This window comes from Saccopteryx leptura, chromosome 2, assembly GCF_036850995.1.
Source record: "Saccopteryx leptura isolate mSacLep1 chromosome 2, mSacLep1_pri_phased_curated, whole genome shotgun sequence".
In the NCBI taxonomy this organism is placed as follows: domain Eukaryota; kingdom Metazoa; phylum Chordata; class Mammalia; order Chiroptera; family Emballonuridae; genus Saccopteryx; species Saccopteryx leptura.
Genome location: NC_089504.1, coordinates 93839946 through 93858472, shown reverse-complemented (window position 1 = coordinate 93858472; position 18527 = coordinate 93839946). Strand labels below are relative to the sequence as shown.

Below are 18527 nucleotides of genomic sequence, written 5' to 3'. Positions count from 1 at the left end.
GACTCTCTGTAACAATGATGTTCAGCAGAATTTAAAACTGAAAACAAATCCAAGAGGAGACAGATGGACTGTGGGCGGTGAGAGAAGGAGAGAGGTCAAAGACGCCTCAGAGGTGTTTACCACGAACAACTGGAAGGTAAGACTTGCCATTTCCTGAGATAGGGAAGTCTGCAGGAGGATCAAGGTTGTGACATTTGAAAATAATATCAGAAACCAATTTTACACATATTAAACGAGATTAGGCTTTCAAATGGAGGTGTCAAGCAAGCAGTTGAATATGAAAGTCTGCATGACCAGCCTGGGTTACCACTGATGTTGTATATTTGGAGTTCCTCAGCATACAGAGTGTCCTTAAAGTCAAGAGGCAGGGTAATGTCACCAAACAAATACCGTGACATTGGGGTACCCTTCTTGGATGACTGCCATAGTCTCTCACTCTCCCTGCTTCAGTCGTTATGCCCACCTTCCATCTCTATCCCCCAAAGGTCATCTTCTTTCAGCATCCAGAGTTACCTTCTAAAAGTGGAATTCAGATCATAGGACTTCACTGTCTAAGCCTCTTCAGTGGTTTCCTGCTGCTTGTAGACTGAAGTCCGGACAACTCACCATTAGGATCTGGCTGCTGCACACACCTCCACTCTACTTTATTCTTCTTTCCTGTTTTCTGCAGACCAGTTGTGTTAATTATTCCTCAAATTTGTGGTCTTTTTCATTTCATGGCATCTGTGCTAGCTGCTTCTTCAGCCTGGAGTCAGAATGTCATCTTTCCTGGCTCCTTCTTTTTAGCTTCTTGTGTGTGTGGGTGGGTTTTAAGAGGGTGAAAGAGAGACAAGAAGTGAGAGAGAGGGTGAGAAGCATCAACTCATAGTTGCTTTTACTTTAGTTGTGCATTGATTGCTTCTGGTATGTGCCTTGACCAGGGCTATGCCAGTGTCCCCTTGCTCAAGCCAGCCACCTTGGACTTTTTATGCCAGTGACCTCTGGGCTCAAGCTGGTGAGCTTTGGAATCTTGTGGATGATCCCCTGCTTAAGCTACCGACCCTGTGCTGACAGCCCGTGCTCAGAGCCAGCAAACCCATTTGTAATCTCCATGTTCAAGGCCAATGCTTTATCCACTGTGCTACCACTGGGCAGGCTCCTGGCTCCTTCTTTTCATTCAAATTTCAGCTCCAAGTGCTATATCTTTACAAGATTCCTTCCTGAAAACCCTCTCTAGAGTATTTAATCACTAGTCACTCTAACAAGACATTCAGTAGCACTCTTTCATGGCACTGATATCTGCCATTATGTTAGTTATTTGCATATAGTCTGTCTCCTCTTCTAGAATCTCAGCTCCCTTGGCAGTGGCCCAGTCTTGCTTACTTTACTATTGTATATTCCCAACGCCTTGAATGGTGATGCCACCTGGTAGGCATTCAATAAAAATTTGCAGGATAAATGACTTGCAGGATATTGCATCCTTTTTAGCTTCCCAATCAGGGAGAGAAACCTGGGCTGCCACTTCAATTTCATCCAGGCTTTATCTCTATGTCCGCCTTCTACTCCTTCACCAGCTCCCCCATGGTCACAAAAGCCCGGCAGTGTTATAAAGATATTAGAAAGAATACTTCATTCTAAAGCCTGTGAATTAGAGGACTGTGTAAAGAAGTTACTCTAATCTGAAGGTCTCCGCACAGTGGAAGGCACTGGGTGATCCCAGAACGTGGCTGTCGCCTCCCCAGCAGCCCCGCCCCAGGGCACTGGCCAAAGCTCCTGCCAGGTCTGCAACGGCCTCTGTCTGCTCCAGGGCTGCCATGGGGGAGGTCCTGGAACACTTCCTCATTTTCGTGGGGCTGCTGGTGTGCCTGGTCTACCTGGTAAAGTGGGTGAGATTCTCCAAATGTATCTTCCTGCACTTCTGGGATGTTTTGCCAAGGTCTTTCCTGAAGTCGATGGGACAGTGGGCAGGTAAGGGAAGCATTCCAGCTCTTGGTTTCTGTTGTTCTTGCTCATTGTTCTGTGTGTCTCAAAAGGCATGTAGCAACCTTTCCCTTAGAGAGCAACGATGTAATTCCTTTGGGTGATTTTAAGTTGGGGGGTGGTCTGGAAAGCAAGAGTAAAATTAGGATGGTGGGAAAAGCAAGCTGTGGGGGCTGGAAGACTAACTGGGGAGGGCTGGGCCTGCTCGCGAGCCCAGGAGCCCACATCTGCTCGTCCTCACTAGCTGGGCTTCCTCCTTGTGGAGTTTCTCAGGATGCAGATAATAAATGCTGCAGGAACTTTTGCATCCTCTTTTCCAGATTTTCAAAAGCCCAGAGGGCCTCTGTTTTGTTACAGGGTGTTTCAAAATTCTGAAATCTGAGTAATTTGAATTCACTTTATTAAAAGAAATTTCTCTGAACCCTTTCTGGAAGTGAGAGTATTACAAAATCAAGACAATCAAGTTCTCTACTCAGACACCGTCTTAAGCTACTCAGATGGAATCTGGGTCCCATGTGTGTCCCTAGTGGGGCAATCGCTGCCCCCCGGTGGGCCTTCTCTGGGACTGTCACGTGGAGTTTTAGCCCATGACTGGGTTTAAGGTAAAGGGCACTAGGCTGTGGTTTCAGAATCTCCTCAAATAAAGTACTAAGGCTACATTTCCAAGTTGAACACCAAGAAATCCAACAACTTAAAAAATAAAATAAAGCAGCTTTAGAAATACCATGCTAGGCTAGTTAGGAGAAGTTGTAAACTTTATAGGGTTGCCAGATAAAATAGAAGATACTCAGTTAAATTTGAATTTCAGCTGAACAAGAGGTGATTTTTTTTTAGTAATATAACATCCCAAATACTGTGTGGGGCAGAGTTATACTAAAAAGTTATGCATTATACACCTGAAAATCAAATTTAACTGAGTGCCTTGCATCCTTATTTGCTAAATATAAAAATTGTTAGGAATGAAAAATGGCTTTTCAACTGTTGCAAGTTCCACTTGCAGTGTGTGTGTGTGTGTGTGTGTGTGTGTGTGTGTGTGTGTGAGAGAGAGAGAGAGAGTGTGTGTGTGTATGTGTGTGTGTGAGAGAGAGAGTGTGTGTGTGTGAGAGAGAGAGAGAGTGTGTGTGTGTGTGTGTGAGAGAGAGTGTGTGTGTTTGAGAGAGAGCGAGAGCGAGAGTGAGAGAGAGAGAGAGAGAGAGAGTACACCCTCGCTCCCAGTGGGAGGCTGGACCCAGTGGACCTGCTGGGTGATCACCTGAGAATGCTCCGGACCCACGTGCTCTGCCCACACAGGTGCGGATGCCCGCAAACTGAAGGTTAGAGCTCTCCAAATGCTGCCCATCAGAACGGGGCATTGCCCCTCTAAGAACACACATTCCAAAAAAGTTCACAGACGAGAGCATTTGCTGACGCAAAAAACGTAATGTTAACCTGCTTTTTTAGTCAGGTTTGAGCAGTGTTATCATCAGCAGGAGTAAAATGTCCTTGGTCACAGGCAGATGTTGGGAACAGAATACATTTCAAATGCGGGGAGGCGAGAAGAAAAGCTAATTAATAGGGAATAAAACTTCAAACTCCCCAGAGCTCTGTGGTTGACTTGCTAATTACATCATTGATATATCTTAATAGACTTGTGGCCCCAAAGTCAGACAGTGTTGGGACAAATCCCATCATCATCATTTTTAGCAATGTGACCCTGATGGAGTTAAGAACGTCTTCTCTCTTGGCTTCTGATCAATAAGCTAAGAATGATGATGGTCCCTATGTCAGAGGCTTGTTTTGAATATTAGGTGAGATGATCTATCTGAAACACACGAAACAGTACATGGCAGAAAGGAGGCTCCCAACAGCTGCCGGCCTTCTACTGATGTTATTCTCTTCACTAGAGTACAGGCCTTGTACTGGGACTTTGCATATACTCTTAATAAAGGGCAAGGGGAAGCGGAAGATACCCTGAGCATAGTACTTCTACTCAGAGGAGCAGGTAATATGCACAGATTCACTTAAAAGTACTTAGTTAAGCAGGTAAAATCATCAGCATTTACTAAAATCAGGGAGCTTCTGCCAACGTTCTGCTGGAAGCTTGTACAACGCGGTCTGCCCTCACTCTCAAGAGAGCTAAATGTTTAAGTGTCTGTTGTTCACACTTTTGGAGAGCATAACTTTTAATTGTTGGTGCAAAGGTACACGGAAGATATGTATTTACTGAATTGTCATGCATTTTTAAATTGTGCCATTCACTGAGGGAAGTCTATCATGGAGCTCAGCCATTAAATGTACGCAGTGTTGGGTATAAAAGGATTAGAAGGCCAATCTGATGTTTATATGTGAGTCGATAGGGCCATTGAGCACAGTCTGTTCAGGTCCCTTCATTTATTTCATCCTCTTTGCATTTCTGTGTTTTCCTCTTTGTTTTGTCCCCACCTTCCATGGCCTTTGATTGCCACTGATCTGAGGGGGTAGAAAAGGGGGGAGGGAGAACTCAACTTTTGGGGGAACCCTGACATGTCCTTGAAGCGACAGTTGGATGTGTGTAGAAAGACAGCAGAGCAGAGTACAGTGCTCGCCCTTGATGGAGGCTCAGAAATGTCTGAACATCTGAGTAGGATGTGCCCTGGCTGAGGTTCTTTAGTTCATTCTAGAGTGTGTCTTCCGTGGCCTCACCAACCCCTCAAAGAAAGAAAAAGCTTTGTTTTGAAGGTTTAGTAGGGAAGTCAGGCTGGAAACTTTGCAGGTGCGCAGTGTGGGATGGAGAGCGAAGGGTGCCGCTTGGGGATGTCACATGTCCTAGAGAGCAGGCCTGCGAGAAGGCTCAGCCAGCGGGAAAGAGGACTTTAAGGTTGGTTCCATCCATCAAAACCTTTTCTGTTCTTTGCAGTGATCACTGGAGCAGGAGATGGGATCGGGAAAGCTTATTCATTTGAGGTGAGTGGTGTTCTGGGAGCCTTTCTCTGCCTCAGGTACTGGACACCTCGTGGTCACGTGACACCCAACCCAAACACTAGTTGCTGATTTTAAAGGCAATAGGCATTCGTTTATGAAGAAAATGTTTGCTGTAAAAAAGGAAATGTAAGAGTCATAATATTACTTCCTGGATACCTTTGGAAAAAAAATACAATGATACTCAAAGGTGGCAGTATCTCTCCTTAGAAGCTGTTGAAAAAATTAGGGGGATTTCTATTTTCTAGTGTAATTGCATCACAGGCATTTATATACTTAAATACAATTTAACAAAATTATAAACTACTCTTATTTGTTCTTTACATTCAGGTTAGGGAATTTATTGATTTAAAAAATTATCAATGGTTTGAATTTCAAGAAGATTAATGGGCATTACCAAATGTTATAGAGAGAGAGGCTGTGATAGGGCTCAGAGGCACTGAAATATGATTAGTGTCTCTCAGTATTTCCTTCCAGGCTTCTTTATTCTCTGCAGATAGACAGATAGAGAGATAGATAGATAGAGAATAGATAGGTACCTTTATTTTTATTTTTTGTTTATTTATTTATTTATTTTTGAGAGAGTGAGAATGAGAGAGACAAGTGGGAAAAGAGAGGGTGAGAAGCATCAATTCGTAGTTGCTTTCAATTTAGTTGTGCATTGATTGCTTCTTGTACATGCCTTGACCTGGGCCCAGCCAGTGTTCTTTTGCTTAAGCCAGCTACCTTGGGCTTTTCATGCCAGCAACCTTTGGCCTTAAACTGGTGAGCTTTGGGATTGTGTGGACGATTCCCCAGCTCAAGCCAGCGACCCCGTGTGTGGAGCCCATGCTCAGAGCCAGCAACCTCTGGAATTTGAACCAGCGACCTCAGCATTCTGAGTCAAGACTTTATCAACTGCGTCACCACTGGTCAGGCAGGGGTACCTTTAAAAAACACATTTATAGCATATGTAGTTTTATATGCTATTATTATTATTATTATTATTATTATTATTATTACAACTTGCATCAATGAAGCATTGTTTCCTGGAATTCCTAAATATTCCTGGTGTCATTACACTGACCTCTAGAACCATGTAAAACACAAAAGAAGAAACAGAATCTTAGAAATTATGAGATGGCTGTTAAAAAATCAGTAACACCTTAAAAATATAATGAAATGCACTTCCATTATGAAAATTACATTCAACAGCAGTGCAGCTCCCATGTGTGTTCTTGTCCCCCCAAAGCCTTCATCACGATGGATGCCAAACCATCTGGGGTGAAGCAGTGCAAGGTGTACAAGAGGCACTTGACAGACACTTGTGGGATGCCAACAAACCCAAACCAGGCCAGAAAAGAGTCCCTAGTGCTGATCTTCCGGGTCTGCCTCCACCCTTTATCCTCTGATGGTAATTTCTTCCATACTGACAGTCTGTTCAACCCTTTGCCCTTATCCTAATTTGTGTAGAACAATTTCTGACAATTAGGAGTGCCAGTGCTCAGCAAGTGAGTGGTCATATGTGGTGCTGAGGTTGGAGAGACCACTCAGCAGCCACTTTCCAAAGCCTGTGTCTTCCATACGCAGACTTCCGAAGGAAGGTTTTCCCTGCTGTGTGCATTAACACTGCGTCACCTTTTACATAACTGCTATCATAGACCAGGTTTCTGGGAAGAGCCTAATCTCTCATCTGAAAGGTCCATGGTCTTACCTCTCAGTTCTCTGGATTGCCAGGAAGTTTAGGTCCTTTATCATTTTCCAGATTCTTTCCTCAAATCCATGCTGACTTGGCCTACTTGTGGTCCCCGTCATATTGTAAGATTCAGATATGTTTCTTTCCACTTAGAGGAGACCCATGTGCAAGCCTCCTCAGCATTTTTCTCTTTACTGTTTCCAAAAGCAGTGGTCGGGGGTCCGGACTAGCTGTCTGGGGGTTTTGGACAATTTATATATTCTTTCTGGGCCTCTATTCCTAACCAGAACAAGCTACCTCTCAAGGAAGGCCTTCAAGTTTTTGTTTTTGTTTTTAATTTAAAAGTTTTATTTGTAATATATTGTGTTGGCATGATTTCAAGTGTCCCACTCAATATATCACTCAATATATCACCCTCTACATACTGTACCATGCGCCCCCACATCCAATACAAAATCTCTTTTCACCCACATTTCACCCCTTTGCTTCCCCCTGCCCCGACCTTAACCGCCCTTCCCTCTGGCTATTGCTACCCTGTTGTCTGTATTATGTGTTATGCATATATCATATAATTTGACTAATCCCTTCACCTTCTTTGATCCTGTCCCCTCATCCCTCTTCTCTCTGACAGCTGTCCATCTGTTCCCTGTGAACCTGCCTTTGTTTCTATTTTTTTCTTCAGTTTATTATACTCAATAGATTCCACATATAAGTGAGATCATATGGTATGTGTCTTTCTCTGCCCGACTTATTTCATTTAGCATACTAATCTCCAGGTCCACCCATGCCATTGCAAAGGTAAGATTTCCTTCTTTGTCATGGCCAAGTAGTATTCCATTGCATATATGTACGACAGCTTTTTTATCCATTTGTCCATTGATGGACACTTAGGCTGTTTCCAGATCTATGCTATTGCAAACAATGCTGCAATGAACATGTAGGTGCATATCTTCTTTTAAATTAGTGTTTTGGGATTCTTAGGATGTATTCTTAGAAGTGGGATAGCTGGGTCATAAGGCAGTTCCATTTATAATTTTTTGAGGAAACACCATGCTGTTTTCCACAGTGGCTGCACCAGTCTGCATTCCCACCAGCAGTGCAGGAGGGTTCTCTTTTCTCCACACCCTTGTTAACACCTTTGTTGCTTTGTTAATGAAAGCCATCCTGGCAGGTGTGAGGTGATATCTCATTATGGTTTTAATTTGCATTTCTCTGATGATTAGTGACATTGAGCCTTTCTTTATTGGCCACTTGTATGTCCTCTTTAGAGAAGTGTCTTTTCAGGTCCTTTACCCATTTTTTTTTTCTTTTTTTTTCTGAAGCTGGAAACGGGGAGAGACAGTCAGACAGACTCCCGCATGCGCCCGACCGGGATCCACCTGGCATGCCCACCAGGGGGCGATGCTCTGCCCCTCCGGGGTGTCGCTATGCTGCAACCAGAGCCACTCTAGCACCTGGGGCAGAGGCCAAGGAGCCATCCCCAGCGCCTGGGCCATCTTTGCTCCAATGGAGCCTTGGCTGCGGGAAGGGAAGAGAGAGACAGAGAGGAAGGGGGGGGGGAGTGGAGAAGCAAATGGGCGCTTCTCCTATGTGCCCTGGCCGGGAATCGAACCTGGGTCCCCCGCACGCCAGGCCGACGCTCTACCGCTGAGCCAACCGGCCAGGGCCCTTTACCCATTTTTTAATTGGACTATTTATCTTCCTGGTGTTGAGTTTTAAAAATTATTTATAAATTTAGGTTATTAATCCCTTATCAGATGTATCGACAAATATGTTTTCCCACTGAGGGGGTTGTTTTTTTTTAATTTTGTTAATGGTGTCTTTTGATGTGCAAAAGCTTTTTAGTTTGATAGAGTCTCATTTGTTTATTTTATTTTATTTCATTTACCCATGGAGATATATTGGCAAAAATATTGCTACTAGCAATGTCTGAGAGTCAACTGCGTATGTTTTCTTCTAGAATTTTTATAGTTTGTGATTTACATTTAAGTCTTTTATTTATTTTGAGTTTATTTTTGTGAATGATGTAAGTTGGTAGTCGGTAGTCTAGTTTCATTTTTTTGCATGTATCTGTCCAATTTTTCCAGCTCCATTTATTAAAGAAATGAACTTCACTCCATTGTATAGTCTTCCTTACTTTGTCAAATATAAATTGCCCATAAAGGCATGGGTTTATTTCTGGGTTCTCTGTTCTATTCCATTGCTCTGTATGCCTATTCATATGCCAGTGCCAGGCTGTTTTGAGTACAATGGCCTTGTAGTATAAGTTGATATCAGGAAGTGTGATACCTCCCACGTTGTTCTTCATTTTCAAGATTGCTGAGGCTATTTGGGTTCTTTTTGGTTCCATATAAATTTTTGGAATATTTGTTCTAGATCTGTGAAATATGTCATTGGTATTTTAATAGAAATTGCATTGAATCTATAGATATCTTTGGGTAATATGGACATTTTAATGGTGTTAATTCTTTCTACCCACGAACACAGTAGATGCTTCCACTTGTTTATATCTTCCTCAGTTTCTTTTTCCAATGTCTTAAAATTTTCTGAGTACATGCCTTTTACCCCCTTGGTTAAATTTATTTCTAGGTACTTCATTATTTTTTATTTTTCTATAGTATATGGGATTGTTTCCTTAATTTCTCTTTCTGACAGCTCATTATTAGTGTATAAAAATGTCACTGATTTCTGAATATTTATTTCATATATTGCCACTTTGCCAAATTCACTTATCAGGTCTAATAGTTTTTTGACAGAGACTTTAGGGTTTTCTATGTACAGTATCATGTCATCAGCATATAATGATAGTTTTACTTCTTTTTTTCCAATTTGAATGCCTTTTTTTCCTTCTTATCTGATTGCTATGGCTAGGATTTCCAGGACTTCTTGAAAAAGAGTGTGAAAGGGGACATTCTTGTCTTGTTCCTGATCTTAAGTGGGTTGCTTTTAATTTTTTCCCATTGAGTACAATGTTGGCTGTTTGTTTGTCATGCATGGTTTTTTTTTTTTAAATTTTATTTTTTTAATGGGGCGACATCAATAAATCAGGATACATATATTCAAATATAACAAGTCCAGGTTATTTTGTCTTTCAATTTGTTGCATACCCATCACCCAAAGTCAGATTGTCCTCTGTCACCTTCTATCTAGTTTTCTTTGTGCCCCTCCCCCTCCCCCTTTCCCTCTCCCTTCCCCCCCCCCCCCCAACCACCACACTCTTATCAATGTCTCTTAGTTTCACTTTTATGTCCCACCTACATATGGAATAATGCAGTTCCTCCTGTTTTTTTCTGATTTACTTATTTCACTTCGTATAATGTTATCAAGATCCCACCATTTTGCTGTAAATGATCCGATGTCATCATTTCTTATGGCTGAGTAGTATTCCATAGTGTATATGTGCCACATCTTCTTTATCCAGTCATCTATTGACGGGCTTTTTGGTTGTTTCCATGTCCTGGCCACTGTGAACAATGCTGCAATGAACATGGAGCTGCATGTGTCTTTACGTATCAATGTTTCTGAGTTTTTGGGGTATATAAGTATATACCCAGTAGAGGGATTGCTGGGTCATAAGGTAGTTCTATTTTCAGTTTTTTGAGGAACCACCATACTTTCTTCCATAATGGTTGTACTACTTTACATTCCCACCAACAGTGTATGAGGGTTCCTTTTTCTCCACAGCCTCTCCAACATTCATGCATGGTTTTTATTAGGCTGAGGTGTGTTCCCTGTATTCCCACTTTACTAAGAGTTTTGATCATGAATGTATGCTGGATTTTATTAAATGCTTTTTCTGAATCTATTGATATTATCATCTGATTTTTATCCTTCATTTTGTTTATGTGATAATTACGTTTACTGATTTGTGAATATTGTATTGTACCAGCCTTGCCTCCCTGAAATAAATCCCACTTGATTATGATTATGATCTTTTTAATGTATTGCTGGATGCGGTTTGCTGATATTTTGTTGAGAATTTTAGCATCTAAATTCATCAGGGATATTGGCCTATAGTTTTCTTTCTTTGTAGTGTCTTTCTCTGATTTTGGAATTAGAATAATGCTGGCCTTGTAAAATGAGCTTGGAACTCTTCCCTCTGCTTGAATTTTTTGGACCAGCTTGAGAAAGATAGGTATTAGTTCTTTTTTCAATGTTTGGTAACATTCGCCTGTGAAGCCATTCATTTTAGGGCTTCTGTTTGCTGTGAGTTTTTTTACTACTCTTTCAATTTTATTTGTTGTAATTGGTCTGTTCAAGTTTTCTGATTCTTCCAGATTCAGTTTTGGAAGATTGTACTTCTAGTAATTTATCTATTTCACCCTGGTTGTCCAATTTTTTAGTATCTAGTTCTTCATAGTATTTTCATACAATCTTCTGTGTTTCTGTGATGTCAGCTGTGATTTCTCTTACTTTGTTTCTAATTTTATTTGAGTCCTCTCTCTTTTTTGTCTTGATGAGTTTGGTAAAAGATTTATCAATCTTTTTAACCTATTCAAAGAACCAGTTCTTGGTTTCATTGACCTTCTGTATTTTATTTTTAGCCTTTATTTCCTTTATTTCCACTCTGATCTTTATTATTTCCTTCCTTCTACTCCTCCTGGACTTTGTTTGTTGTTCTTTTTCTAGTTCTTTTAAGTGCAGAGTTATATTGTTTATTTGAGATTTTTCTTGCTTTGTTTTTTAAAGATTTTTTAAATTTAGAAATTAAATTTAATGAGGTGACATTGATCAATAAGAGTACATAGGTTTCAGGTGAACATCTCTATAGCATTTGAACTGTTGATTGCATTGTGTGCCCATCACCCAAAGTCAAATCATTTTTTATCACCTTATATTTGTCCCTCTTTACTCCCCTCCCCTAACCCCCTTTCCTCCACCCCCTGTCCCTGGTAACCACTTCACTTTTATCTATTTCCATGAGTCTCAGTTTTATATCCCACCTATGTGTGAAATCATATAGTTCTTAGCTCTTTTTGATTTACTTATTTCACTCAGTACAATGTTCTCAAGGTCCATCCATGTTATTGAATGGCAATATATCATCATTCCCTAAGGCTAAGAAGCATTCCATTGTATATATGTACCACATCTTCTTTATCCAATCCTCTATTGAGGGACACTTTGATTGTTTCCATGTCTTGGCCACTGTGAATAACACTGCGATGAACATGATGGTATATGTGTTTTTGTATACCAGTTTTTGAGTTTTTTTGGGTAGATACCCAGAAAAGGAATTCCTGGTTCATATGGTAGTTCTATTCTTAATTTTTTGAGGAAACATCATACTTTCTTCCATAATGGCTGTACCAGTTTACATTCCCACCAGTAGGGAATGAAATTCCTTTTTCTCCACAGCCTCTCCAACACTTGTTATTACCTGTCTTGTTGATAATAGCCAATTTACCAGGTATAAGATGGTATCTAATTGTAGTTTTAATTTACATTTCTCTAATAGCCATTGAAGATAAATATCTTTTCATATATCTGTTGGCCATTTGTATGTCTTCATGGGAGAAGTGTCTGTTAAGGTCCTCTCCTGATTTTTTTAATTGAATTGTTTGCTTGATTGTTGCTGAGCTTTGTGAGTTTTTCATATATCTTGAATATTAATTAACCCCTTAGCAGAGCTGTTGTTTGTGAATACCATCTCCCATTTGATTGGTTTCCTTTTTGTTTTGTTGTTGGTTTCTTCTGCTCTGCAGAAGCTTTTTGGTGTGATATAGTCCCATTCATTTATTTTTGCCTTAACTTTCCTTGCATTTGGGATCAAATTTATAAAATGTTCTCTATGGCCAATGTCCATGAGTTTAGTACCTATGTTTTCTTCTTTGTAATTTATTGTTTCAGATCTTATATTTAGGTCTTTGATCCATTTTGAATTAATTTTTGTGCATGGGGACAAGGTGTAGTCGAGTTTCATTCTTTTGCATGTGGCTTTCCAATTTTCCAAGCACTATTTATTGAAGATGCTTTCTTTTCTCCATTGTGTGATTTTGGTTCCTTGGTCGAAAAATATTTATCCATCTATATGTGGTTTTATTTTGGGGATCTCTCTGTTCCATCAGTCTATATGCCTGTTTTTCTGTCATTACCATGCTGTTTTGAATATCATGGCTCTGTAGTATAATCTGAAGGCAGGTAGTGTGATAACTATCTCTGGTTTCATTTTTTTCCTCTGGATTGCTTTTGCTATTCGAGGTTTTTTATGGTTCCATACAAACCAGGTGATTCTTTTGTTCCATTACTTTAAAAAATGACATTAGGGCTTGGAAAAAGCAAGATTGACTTTTGACATTGGATAAAATCTACAAATCAGCCCTAACATTATTCAATGGTAATTTATAAAAATACTTCCCTTGAAAGGAAGATGGAAGGATGAAGGTGGTTTGGCAGAAAAACTGCATTTCACAGCTTTTCCAGTTAAATTGGAACACTGAACATTTAGATGCATACCAAATTACACATGGGTACTTAATCACACATATAAGGCTGGCTTCCAGCTTTGACACAGCACTGTTCATCTTCTGGCTGATTGGCTCAATGGATAGAGCGTCGGCCTGGTGTACAGACATCCTGGGTTCGATTCCACACAAGAGAAGTGACCATCTGCTTCTTTCCCCTTCCCTCTCCCTCTTCTCTTCTTTTTTTCTTCCACAGCCAGTGGCTCTAGGTGCTGATGATAGCTCCATTGATTCAAACATCAGCTCAGACAGGTTGCTGGGTGGATCCAGGTCTTGGCACATACGGCAATCTGTCTCACTATCTCCATTCCTCTCATTTAAAAAGAAAAAAAGGAACAATATGATATAGTTTAGAAAAAAAATGAATGGATAAAGATGTTCTTAAACTTAGAAATGACATCTTCCAGAAGTACTGGAAACATCATGCTTCGTATTGAGAAACATTAAGTGTTCTCAGTATAGTAGGGAACAGGCAATATCTTTTCTTAAGGTTGTGCAGGAGGTGTTACTCAAGATCATGAAGCCAGAAGTATGCAAATATTGAAAATGAAGGGACAAACTTTGCTTTGTAGTATATATTACTATTCATGATGAAAAGCCAAACACTGATGAACGAACTATTAAAATGCATCAAACAATTTTTATCTAAGTGGCTGAATAGAGTTCCTAATTACAAATTAGAATACATAGAAGAAATAACTAATATCATCTGAGGCTTTCAATATGACAGGTTCTGTGTCATGAACTTTTTAATGTAATTTCTAATTTAATCTCAGAACAAGTCTATAAAGTAGGTTTATAGATGTCCTTGGGTTGCCGATGAAGAACTCAAAGGATCAAGTTGAGTAACTTATGTACACAAGTACAAGAGGTGGAAACAAGAATTGAACCTAGGTATTTAATTCTTGAGTTTCTTCTTCTTTCCATAATAATTTAATTCACAATGACAAAAAATAAACTTAAGATATTGGTGCTAAGAGTAACTTAACATCCCCCCCAGACCCCAACTCTTTCTCTTATTGGTATAGAATTGCAGTTCATAAGTGGCTGCCCAGCCAGGGAATGTCCCAGATTCCCTTACATCTATGTGGGACTATGGGACTAATTTTGCCAATGATATCAAGCAAAAATGATGTGTGTCACTTCTTGGTCAAGGTGGTTACCTCAGGCCATCTCTTCCACCCTCTTGTAATCTTTGCACTGGCTGGCTGTCAATGTCCAGGGCAGTCTTAGCAACTTAGTGTTGCAAGTGACAATGCCTTTCTTAACTGTGGGCCTTGAATGATTGAAATACAGTCTGTTATATAAGATGAAAACCCCAAACTTCATTGTGCTAAACCACTACAATTTGGAGTTATTTGTTACAGCCACTAACTGTATCCTAACTAATTAATCTCAGAACCATGTTAACACATTAACAAGAAATTTTCAAGATTTACGTGAAGAAACTTTTAAAAGTGTTTAGAAGAATGGATAAAATCTGAATAAATGGCTACCATACTTATGGATGAGACAACTGATTCCTGCTAAGATGTAACTTCCCTGCTAAATATCTCTAATTTTAGTATAATATTTTTTAAAACACACAATTTTATCTGGAAAATTGAAAAAAAAGATAAAATGTTTTGAAAGAGAATAATAAATGGTAGGGACTTCCTCTATCAGACATCAGATACAAAAGCCTATTATAAGCTTATGATTAAATCAGAAGTGACAGTGGCATACAAGTTAACCAGTAGGTCATTGAGACAGGTCAGATAGACCAGAAACAGACCCTACAGCTGTGAATAATTTGCATGTGACTAAGTTAGCATTTCAAATCAGGGAAAAATGTACAAATTCAAAAATGTTATTGAGACAATTAGCCACCTATTTTGAAAAAAAAATTATGCTAAAGGATTTCAATCTCACATTATTTTCAAAAATCAACAACAAAACAAATTATAAAAGATTATAAGAAAACCTATTTATATCCTTGGGGTTAGGGAAAATCATAAAGGAAAAAAAACCCTAAGGAAAATATTCACAAACTTGATAACATTAATATTAATATTAATGTATCATGTATGCCAAGACAGCATAAACAAACAAACAAACAAAATGCTTGCTACATATATAGTAGGCAAATAGTTAATACTCAGAACACATGCAAACTCATAAATTTATAAGAAAATGACAAATAACCAGCTGAAGAATGGGCAAAAGAAATAAACTCTTTGGGTGAGGGATAAAAAAAAAGAAAAAAAAAGAAATAAACTTGGTATTTCACACATAAACATATATAAAATAAAGATACTCAGCCTCACTGTTAATTAGAAACATGCAAATTAAAAAATAAAGGGATATATCATTGACCATTAGGTTGGAAAAAGTTGAAAAGTTTGTTAATATAAAATATTGGCCAGAGCCTGACCAGGCAGTGGTGCAGTGGATAGAGCATCGGACTGGGATGCCGAGGACCCAGGTTCGAGACTTCGAGGTCGCCAGCTTGAGCGTGGGCTCATCTGGTTTGAGCAAAAACTCACCAGCTTGGACCCAACGTTGCTGGCTCGAGCAAGGGGTTACTGGATCTGCTGAAGGCTCACGGTCAAGGCACATATGAGAAAGCAATCAATGAACAACTAAGGTGTCGCAATGCGAAATGAAAAACTAATGATTGATGATTCGCACCTCTTCGTTCCTGTCTGTCCCTGTCTATCCCTCTCTCTGACTCTCTCTCTGTCTCTGGAAAAAAAAATATTGGCCAGAGATGTAAAATTAGCTGCAATTGTACTTGTGATGGTACAGGGCATTTGGGCAATTCTTTAAAAAATTTATGTATTTTCTACACTATGTAATTCTTTATTAAAATACTGGCATAGTGCCTGCTTCGGCAACATATATACTAAAACTGGAATGATCTAGAGATAGGCTTAGGCCCTGTGCAAGGGTGACGTACAACTTCATGAAACATCCATATATTTGTTAATGTGGGAAATTGTCTGTCATGTGCATTTTACTACAATTAAAATAATAACAGTATAAATTATTTAATAAAAACCATAGAGACCCCCCTCCTTCCTCTCTGTTTCTCTCTTCCCCTCCCGCAGCCAAGGCTCCATTGGAGCAAAGATGGCCTGGGCGCTGGGGATGGCTCCTTGGCCTCTGCCCCAGGCGCTAGAGTGACTCTGGTCGCGGCAGAGCGACGCCCCGGAGGGGCAGAGCATCCCCCCTGGTGGGCAGAGCGTCCGCTCCTGGTGGGCGTGCCGGGTGGATCCCGGTCAGGCGCATGCGGGAGTCTGTCTGACTGTCTCTCCCTGTTTCCAGCTTCAGAAAAATACCAAAAAAAAAAAAAAAAAACCCATAGAGAAAGATCTTAATTAACCGGATCCTTTGTCACTAACTCAAATGTTATCAATTTCTACACGAAAATTGTTTTTTTCTTTTGTCTTCAGAGAAAGCTCTAATTTTTCTCATGTGTAGCATTTTTAGTGTGACTCCCAGCACACCAAGTTTACATGTCCCCTGTGCAATTTAATGCATACCACTTCCGGACTGCATCACTCAGCCCCAAGAGTCTAGGCAGGATGTATTCCGAAGGACATTCCTCGCTGATCTCGGGAGCATCCACTTACCCTCAGATTCCCTGTTCTACTTGCAGTCCTTTTGGGAGCCAGGGAACAGGGACAAAGAGCTCAGGTCCATGAGTAAAGTGAACAAGAAAAACATCCTTGTGAACAGGAAGCAGCTCAAAAAGTTGCTGCAGAAATATGGTTTTTAAAAAATTATTTTTTATTAAGGGGTACTGCCCTGGAGCCTGTTACAGAAATTATAACATCCTCCAAATTCTGATTTCCAGCACACATTTGACCCCAGGTGGTTCAGATAAGAGGGCATTCAAATTGTGAATGCCCAAAGGAAACCAAAGGAAATGTAGAATAGTTCCTGGCACGTTATAAACACACACACACACACACACACACACACACACACACACACACACACACACTACTATGATTATCACACACACACACACACACACACACACACACTACTATGATTATCTCACATTTAGCTTGACCCAGTATGGTTGTTTCACTCATAACCCCCCCCACCCACACACACACCTATGATTATCTCACATTTAGCTTGACCCAGTATGGTTGTTTCACTCATAACCCAGAAACCTTTGCCACATTCAAGGCACGTCACCTTGCAACCAAGAGGGTGATGCCCTTATTCAAAATTCAGACCTTTCTCTCTATTGATCATCATTGTCTGTTTTGGTTTTCCACCCCCAGCTAGCAAGACAAGGTCTCGATGTTGTGCTCATCAGCCGGACACTGGAAAAACTACAGACTATTGCTGTGGAGATTGGTGAGTGACCCCGAGGAATATGGGTGAGGTCTGTGGAGCCCGGTAGCTAGGACTGCTCTGGTTCTGCCTGTAGATGCACCGTCGGCATCCCTATGTCTGTTCCTGGGAGCCTGGGGCACTGGTCCTTCTGCGGGAGCTCAGGTCACAGAGTTCAGCGCAGGCTGTAAGTGGGGGCTTAGTTCACCAATGAGTCTTTGGGCTGCCTGGAGCAGGATCAAACTCATGCACAGTAGGTCTCCTTCTTTTTTTGGTCTGGTGTCTTCATCTCTAGATTCAGACCTCTTCATCCAAAGGTGCCAGCTTCCTGATTGCTTTTGCCATTCCCTTCGAAAGCAGGATCTGCATTTGAGACTTCACTTCCCTGTGTCTGTGCTCTGCTCCTAGCAGGAGGGTGAGAGGCAATGCTTAGTGATGGCTGTCAGATTTTTTTTTTCTATAGTCTTCTTTTTTTATTATTAATTTATTGTGTTTACATAGATTCTAGTGTCCCCACGAATATATCCTCCCCTCCCCCATGTTCCCCAGTACATTCCCCCTGTTCCCCTCCCCATAACGCACCCCTTCCCTCCAGGATTTGTTTTTCTGCTCTCATCCCATCCTGTCACCCTATCATCCCCTTTCCTTCTGTCCGCTTTCCTTCTGGATCCTTTGATCCCACCTCTGTCTCTATTGCGCTCCCCAGTTCATGTTCGTCGGATTCCTCATATGAGTGAGGCCATATGATATTTTTCTTTCTCTGCCTGGCTTATTTCATTTAACATAATAGTTTCCAGGTTCATCCATGTTGTCGCAAAAAGTAATATTTCCTTCTTTTTTATGGCCCCATAGTATTCTAGTGTGTATATGTACCACTGCTTTTTAATCCATCATCCACTGACAGACACTTGGGCTGTTTCCAGATCTTGGTTATTGTAAACAATGCTGCCATAAACATGGGGGTGCACTTCTCCTTTTGAATCGTTGATGTGGTGTTCTTGAGATGCATTCCTAAAAGTGAGATGGCTGGGTCAAAAGGCAGTTCGATTTTCAGTTTTTTTGAGGAATCTCCATACTGTTTTCCACAGTGGCTGCACCAGTCTGCATTCCCACCAGCAGTGCAGGAGGGTTCCCTTTTCTCCACATCCTCGCCAGCACTT

General features: G+C 40.6%; 1 protein-coding gene across 1 annotated transcript in view; it reads left to right on the top strand.

Moving 5' to 3' along the window:
• Nucleotides 1-1793: 1793 nt before the first annotated feature.
• The window catches only part of LOC136391440 (17-beta-hydroxysteroid dehydrogenase type 3-like), a 49285-nt gene continuing 32551 nt past the window's right edge, over nt 1794-18527 (top strand). The window contains 3 exon segments of the mRNA XM_066363126.1: nt 1794-1947; nt 4835-4881; nt 17316-17391. Coding sequence (XP_066219223.1) covers nt 1794-1947; nt 4835-4881; nt 17316-17391 — 277 coding nt within the window.